General features: G+C 36.5%; 1 protein-coding gene across 1 annotated transcript; it reads right to left on the bottom strand.

Moving 5' to 3' along the window:
• Positions 1-329: 329 nt before the first annotated feature.
• On the bottom strand, positions 330-1369 carry LOC119840108 (enhancer of split mbeta protein-like). Its single transcript, XM_038366617.1, has one exon. The coding sequence runs from the start codon at positions 1295-1297 to the stop codon at positions 692-694; it is 606 nt and encodes a 201-aa protein (XP_038222545.1). The 5' UTR covers positions 1298-1369; the 3' UTR covers positions 330-691.
• Positions 1370-8614: the final 7245 nt, after the last annotated feature.

Consider the following 8614-nt stretch of genomic DNA (forward strand, 5'->3'; position numbering starts at 1 on the left):
TAATTACTTATTCAATGGCGGCAAATATTTCTCATAATGTCTCCATCAAATTCAGTTACAGAGCAATTACTTATATCTACACATTCAAGTGTCGCAGTGTTTGTTTGTATGTCTACAGGAAAGTTACTGAGCACGCGCGCCGGGTCATAGGCCTGCGCCCTTAACCTCTTTTCATATTTATCACTTCATATTGTTTGTGTACATTATTTCCAGTAGCATCTATTTTTTGTTTTCGTATAATCATGTGATTTATTATCTCTGAGCAATTATTGAAAAACAAATTAACTTATCTTTGTCGAGTCAATGGGCGGTTAAAGGAAATACAGAAATATGATTGAAAAATATTTTTTATTAAACTGTACTCTTGCATTGTCCACATTTGTGAAATCTTTTTAACGATAATATAATAACAATCCGAACCCACTCATAGTCGGTAAGGCTCGATACATCTCTACAATAAAATTAAACTTTAATATCACAATATACTTATAAACTATTTTGATTAAAGCTTTTCAGTTCGACTTACTAACTAAAAGGTTTTGAAACCTACACTAATTAGTTGTGAGATCTAAGTTATCTTCTTAGCACTAGACAGGACGAGGGCGGACACTGGGAGGGCTGGCGACTCCGAACGGCGTTGGAACAAATGTGACCGCGGAGCCGGGTCCGCCCGCTCCCGGCGACCACGGCCTTACCACGGCCTCCAGACCGCGCTCTTGAGGCTGCTGGTGGTGCAGTCCAGCGGCACGGCAGTGTGCACGGGCATGGGCGAGGCTGGAGGAGATGGAGTCACATAGCCCGACGATGAAGACACGGTGGAAAGAGCGGGGCTGGGCGGGCTGGCTGGGGGCGTGTCACTGCCGGCGGCAGCGCGCTGGATGTCATTCAGTCTGTGTCCAAGGTGCGTCATCAGTTGAGTTCCTAGCCTCACATCCACTCCAGGGATGGAAGCCAAGCAACGAGAAACTTCATTTGCGGCGTGAGTAAATCCAGCTCTGAAGCAATCGGCATCCACTGTTGGGTTCAGGGAGAGCCTGCGCTGGCGGCGCAGCTTGTGCAGATGACGAACAGTCAATTCCAATATATCAGCTTTCTCCAACTTGGCCACATTTTCACCCTCCGATTGGAGAGCGCTGACCATCAGCTCCTTCAGCTCGTCGAGGCAACGGTTGATGCGAGCGCGCCTTTTGCGCTCGAGCATCGGTTTCATCACTTTGCGATATTGGTAAGTGCGCGAGACGGGTTGCGGGCCGTCATCCGAGATCGGATACGCGAGATCGTAAGACATTGTAGACATTGTGTGTGAGCGAGTAGTGAGTGCGTTTGCGTTGAGCGGTGAACGCGGAATGCGGTGAGCCGGTCGGGCGGGGGCTTATATAGCGGCCGGAGGGCGCGCGATCGTGGGAACGAGCAGAGCCGTCGAGTTCCCACACGCGCCACCTGTGCGAGCAGCTGCCGCCGGGGCGCGGGGGGACACGCGCCGCGCCGCGCGTGCGCGCCGTAAACAATTGCCGGCGCGGGCGCACGCCGCGACGCGACACGGTAATTGTTGCGGATGGCTATGCACTATTGCTATCTATTATTTGACCGCGATTTAGACAATTTCAAATTTTCATTATGGGACCTGCTTTAGATCGTAGTTTAATATAGACTCTCTGTCCGTTCGCTATACCAGTTGCAGTTGATACGTTCTATAATAATAAATATAACATTGTAATTTACAACAGTTAACAAGCTTTAATTCAAGGTAGTTATAATGTACGGTAGCGCAATCGTTGACCAAAATTTTAGACGGTGGCCGGTCGCATAACAATTAATCTGCTGAAGCTGGATCGGCCACTATTATGCAAGGGTATCTTATTAAGTTGAATCTAATTAAGAGTTAGCAGTGTCGCAAGGACGGGATAATCGCCAGACTATCAATCAAGCCCCGGCGCCTACAATGGCCAGCTCAATTATAACCTGCGAGCTTCTGTTCGACATCAATCTTGGATTACTCGTAATAACTATTGACAGATAGAATTACGAGCGCAGCTATTACGATCCGATGAAGAGTCTAATGATTATTGCGAAATGCCACGATATTATTTTTTGCAGACGATGTTACCTTTTTGTATAGTAATTAAGGCTTCGAATAAAGCATAGGTTGAACAGGATGTTTGTAATGTATTTTAGACTCTATACTAGATATACCTGTCTTTATGTATTTAAATAGAAACGCAAATCTCCGAGTGTTACGAGTATTTGCGCATACTATCTTAATGTTAAACGATAATGTTGCAGATAAAATATGTATTTATAGCTTTTCCTGCTGACCTATATATTTTTTATATATAGATTTTTACTTAATTTGTCAATTTATTATGACTGAATATTTCCGTGACTTGTTTAAACAAATGAATCTATGTTTTATGAGGACATGCATTGCTTCATAAATAGTTATTTATCCTTAATATACAGTGTGATAAAATAAAAAATTACACATATAAATAAATATCAACATTGGTAGCGGTACAGGTTAGTCACACGAGTGGGCGGTGGTCGGCCCACGCGCAGCTTATGAATTGATTTTATTATCATACGCCTACTTTCTTTGGTGAACTGTTTTTACAAATATTTACAGCTTTCAAATAAGGATGCGTTTGTTTGGATTGACATTCACGGGAACGCTTCGAAAGGTCATTTCCATATTCAATTATTCGTTATAACTTTAGAGACTCATAGTATATGGAGATTATATTGTATTTATATAGCGTAATTTTACAGAGGAAATATTTAAGTGTGTTTTTTTAACTCGCGCGATCTGGGGATAGAATTGTACCAATATAATATAATGATTTTCTTAGTATGACTGTTTAAATATACTCTGCACATAGATTTATAGATTAGATATATTTTTAATAATGTAAAAGAGAGGTTGCATACCTCCTTTAATCTTTTTAAATAATATCGAAATACATGTCTAGCAAATGTTCTAGATAAGTAATAGTCGGTATCGATAAATATGTTTATCACCCACGAACAAGTGCATGGAACCCATGAGGCTGATAGTGATGTCCGTTGTGTTACTTAATACGTTTGTCGATAAACGATAATATGATTTATTTTTGTTAATCTAGTTGCTGATGTAAAGGTGTGGCTGTCACTATTTTCGTCGTGAACTTATATACTTTTTGTTACTCAAATAAGTTTGTTTAAATGTTTTAACGTCATATGTAAGTTTCATGTTCAGACAATTACATTCGCGATGAGAGGCTATTGAGTAATATATTTACACGTTTTGTATGAAAACGAGCGATATTCTATATTTTCATTGATTCCTTGTGTTTTTAACCCACATAAGTCCACTGACTTTGCGACGTAAACTAAATTCAACACAACAAGTCATTTAAACGTAGTGCCACATGAAATACACCGATTTGACACGGCAATAAAAATTCCACTATCCGTATGTAAAGGCGGAAATATGTCAATTAAGCGGTAACACGTCAGCGGCGCACGCGCACCGGCATGCGTCACAGGGCCGGCACGTTTAGCGAGCTATCTGCGGTTGCTTAAGGGTTATAGTATTGGATATAAATATATAATGACTGAGGTGATATATTATGCTGTGATAAAAATTTCCTAAATTGAGTTATATTCCATAACAATAATTTAGTTGGTGATAATAGTTATGGTCATATACGAAGAGGATGTTGGTAATTTTATTTTGGGTACTCCGGAATGGATTCTCGTGTCCCATTAATTTAATATGTAAATTTACGATTATCGTGAAGCTATATATCTATGAATATCATGCTACATTATAAGATAAAGATATAATAACGAAATAACTGAAATTTTTACTAATTTTTGACGAGCTTCGTAAATGTGGACATAATAATTAATATTAGAAAATTTTTGTCGAAAATATAGGGATCTGTACAGATTTTTATGGACTCTCGTTTATCTAAAATTTTTCGTATGTTTTTTTTAAACATTTAACATTTATATGTTTTCTCACACTTTCCGCTCATAATATTCTTTGGAGGACGTGCGCCTAATATATGACATAATAATTAATAGTCATTAGTAAAGTGTAGATAAAAAATTATTTGCTCATGCGGAGTTTACACGTAGCATCCGGAATAACAATAAATCGCGTATTTGTATTAATCATATTGTGTGTCTTTTGTGGTGAGACAGTGTTTAGGTAAACTTATGATTCAGGAAGGAATTTAACCACATTAAAATAAAGAGGATACTGCATATTTATCTCTGACTAATACGAACGTAGCAAAGAAATTTGATGACTCAGAAATCAAATGATAAAGTCTACAAAGCCGTGACGGCCTTCGTGGGTTTAATTCTATTTGCTTGACCCGCGGGATTTATTTTTTCTTTTTCTATGTGTGTGACTAATACGCAATCTGTCACGTATCCGTAGAAAATTTTACGTTTAACATATTCAAATAATTCGTGTGAATTAAATTGCCACACGCAAATTATGCTAATTCGATGACGATTAAGAATTTCACACGTCCGATATTTTAATGACGTCCGATTTTTTTCTAGAAATTTCGAACGCTAGATAACATAAAGAAACTGGTCGCATCCTTGGGAATATTTCTAATCGGTTTTCGGAGATGTTTTGCTAAATTTTCCTTTCCATCGTTTATTAATGAATGAAGATATTTAAAAGTCATTTGCGAGTGTGTTATCTTCATATTGGGGTTAATAGTTATGTTAGTCTAAGCAATTGCACTTGATCATAATTGTAGGAATATTCCTATAATTATTATTAACTGACTTTGCGTGAGGGCTCACGTGCACTTGCAATAATTCTATTTATATATTATTATCAGATAGCAGTGTCTTAGTTCCAATAATAGATAATTAGTTCTTATTTGTGACGTCAAAGATAACGACTCGATATGCATTATTCATAAGTATGGACACATTTATGTTGTAAACTGGAAGTAATGAAGAGTCCTTGTAAAAATTTTCCTACTATTACAATAATGTTATTAGGTTAATACAAGCTAGAAAAAACACAATATCTACGTTATATTATGCTCAAGCATTGTTGATGGCGCAATGAATTTATCATATATTTTAGGATGAAAAATTTTAAATAATAAAAGTAAATAGGCTATTGAATATGCGAATTAATCAACTTTAAACAGGTTCATTGTTACGAAACACATGCTATCCACTGAAAAAAACAATATATATCAAAACTATAAAATGCGTGGAAGATACACGACATACATATTTGTGCATAACGTGAAAATTCGTCGGCAAAAAAGTGACGCGTGTGATGTACATACGTATAGTCACGTATATATAAATTATATGAGGTAAATTAGCGCCGTGTACGTGATGCCGGCGGCGAAGGTTAGCCTGCGAGCGACCGCTGACGTCATAGTCACGAGTCTTGAATCATGACTGGTAAACGCGTGCTACTGAGGGATTTGGTCTACATACTGGAGACGATTTTGCAAAAGAGCTAAATGTTTCGTAATAACATATCGTGTACTGATGTGGAGTTTTGGTGCTAAGAGTTGGAGCGTTTTCCTCAATAATGTAAAAAGGTCCTGGTTAATTCCTTGAATGCTTTGCGGTTGGTCACGTTTGTGGCCTCGTAAGTCGTATATTTGGTCATTTCTGTTTTTGCACTTTGATTGGATGTGGTGAAGATGTAGGTTTAATATTTATTGTCCTTGTATACAATATTAATCGACTATACATTACATATTAATTGATTACGATTCAGTAGTTTAGCAATATTTAACTGTACTCTTTTTTGTTTTTGTTTCTTAATATATCCGTGGCTTTCTACCGATTGTCGTGATTTTTTTTGTGTTTAAGAAAATTGTTGATTTTGGTTCCATTCTAGAGTAGTACAAGATTTACATGTTGTGGGGGAGGCCCCAGGGACGTCCGGAACCTTTTTTGTAAAAACAAATTAATAAAAAAAATTATGAAATGAATATCTCAAATCAGCCAAGCATAGGAAAGTATGTTGATATAAAACTTCAATTTTTTATTTTGAATCGACAAGAAAGGGGCGATAACGCATAACACAGTGGTGGAGTTAAACTGTAGGTTTAGTCTAAACTAACTACATAAGATAATGTAGTTAGTTATAGATATAACTAAAGAGAAACGTCATGGAAATAAACGGATTGCACCAAGTAACAATTAGCCGTTTTTTTATCAATTCTTGTTAACACAATTTGATATATTACGTTATCAACATAGATTTATATCTTAATTTACATGAAAAGTTGTATTTTATTAGTACATTACTAGGGTCTAATGTTGTTACCTTACTAGGTAACAACAAACAACATACCTACTGGTAGGTACTACGTAAACATATTCATTATATATAATTTAATGAATTGCAAATAATAAAAAAGCAAAACTGTAAAGCATTAGAACAAAAATGAAGCACCTTATATGAATTAATTAAAAAAAACTGTCATCATAAACAAGCGAAGGATTTACGTAGTGTAGAATCGTTAAATATAAATACGGGCATATTTTCACAACTCAAATATTAAAATCGCCTATTTTGCGTCAAATCCATCCCACCTGCATGAAGTTTTACAACTTATAAGGGCTGCTGTAAACCTAGGGGAAGATGCAAGAAAAACCTAAATGTCTAACCCTGTACTCTGCAACTACTGAACGTTCTATTGATTAACCTTTTGTCTTGTCTACGTAAAGTGACTGAATACGTAAATGTATTAGAATTTTATCCATTCAAATTATGTGGATTAATTATTACGTAACATTAAATCAATAGTTACAAAACAGGTAATTCCAAATTCATAAATATCGGACTTAGTTCTTATAACAGTAATTATCGTGATGATAATGAATTTCAAAGTCAGTTGGATCCGCGCAAGGTCCGTGAGTGACGTCACCACGCGGCAATCTTGCGCATGATGATTCACTATCAATTTCTCTGAGGTTTTTCACCCATTTCGAACAGCGCACGATACATTTGTGACGCCACTTTTTGCGTCATTGATCTGGCATGCCCAATAGAATCTTTTTAATACGTCATGGTAAGGCGTTTGGATTTTCTTAAGCACTTTTTCCTTGAAATATTGAATATGTATGATTAATATGCATTATTGACAACATCTTATTAATACTCGTTCAATAATATTCATAGACAAGGATTCCTGGAACCGATGGCGCAAGGTTAATGCTTTGAGGTTAAAATACTTCACCATATCCGATATGAAACTTAATAAGGAAGTCGGTGTTATTATAACAAGGAATAATAAACATAATATTATTTTAAATTTAATTTGTTGTTAATTTAACGTGATTATTTATTGATTAATATAACATTTTACACAGAACTTTAATTTATTGTGATAGTTATAATGACATCTTATTACTTAAATTTACCATCGTTAATAAATTATAAATTTTATAATAAATTATTAATTCAAGGTTTTTTATTAAATCTTATTTATTCGTATTGAATGAAAAAAAACTTTTGCACATAGATATTATTTTGTTAGTAATAATATTTTGTAGCATAATTTACAACACGTAGGCAACTGCGTACGTGGTGTAAATCACCAACAAATATTTGTATTAGTATGTATTTTAATGAATCACAAATGTAGCAACATTTGAAAGAAACTGTAAAAGAAAGACAATGTTTCAAGCGGCGCGGAAATAATTCGTGATAATTTAAACATGTTCTATTTTAGGCTTTGTTCTTAATATTTCGTAAAGTAGCACATTTCGCGTACTTCTGTGAAAACCAGCAGCTGTAATGCATTCTTAAGCCGCTTGTCAAGGGTTCATTTGATACCTAATCCTACGGTCATTTGTTTTCATATGCCGTCTTTTTAATGTTATTTTAGCTGCCGTCCAAAAGGGCCTTCTGTCGGCGTCTTTCAAGCGGCATTTTTGTCTCACTGGCGCCGAGATTTGCAAGCATCGCCAAATATTTGAGCCCGACATACCATCCCTAACTAATGAGTTACATGTGCTAATATTTTTTCGTGCATTCCTCGCGAGTGGCAACGGCTTTCGCCCCAAACGCTTATCGGATAAATCGCAATGAAATCCTGTTACAAATGAAGTGTGAACAATGAATTCATAAAGTCATAACTGCGTAATAAAACTTGTTTTTCCGAGCGTTATCTCGTCGGCATCTCAGAGGGCACTCGAAAACAATGACATAAGCGACACGTGTTCGTGGTTAATTCTTCTAGGAACGGAACAATGGTGATGGCGACAGGTACCGTTGAAGTCCATGTGGAACAAGTGCTGGGAAATCAATCGGTTGATTTGAAACAGTCGCCGTTCCCGGGGGTCGTCGGGTACAATGTGGCGCCAATTTTTTGTGCCACTTGTCGTAATCCCTACATTAGACAGTCGCAAGGATGTGTTGGAACAAACGACGTGAAAAATCTGCTTTTTGTCCACGATAAGTGTCAGTAGGAAGACAGGACACTTGAGAGATTACGACTAATTATATGGTATGGAAAAGAGCCACGCCTCTGCACTGAAATTATTAATAGTTTAACGATCGATTTAAATATTTTGTGGCCTGTAACAATCAGATATGATAAATATGAAGTTATAATGAGCTTGC

Source organism: Zerene cesonia, chromosome 5 (genome assembly GCF_012273895.1).
Source record: "Zerene cesonia ecotype Mississippi chromosome 5, Zerene_cesonia_1.1, whole genome shotgun sequence".
Taxonomy (NCBI): domain Eukaryota; kingdom Metazoa; phylum Arthropoda; class Insecta; order Lepidoptera; family Pieridae; genus Zerene; species Zerene cesonia.

Bases quoted from the DNA above. Each gene is read 5' to 3' on its own strand.
- LOC119840108 (XM_038366617.1), bottom strand. From the start codon at position 1,297: ATGTCTACAATGTCTTACGATCTCGCGTATCCGATCTCGGATGACGGC.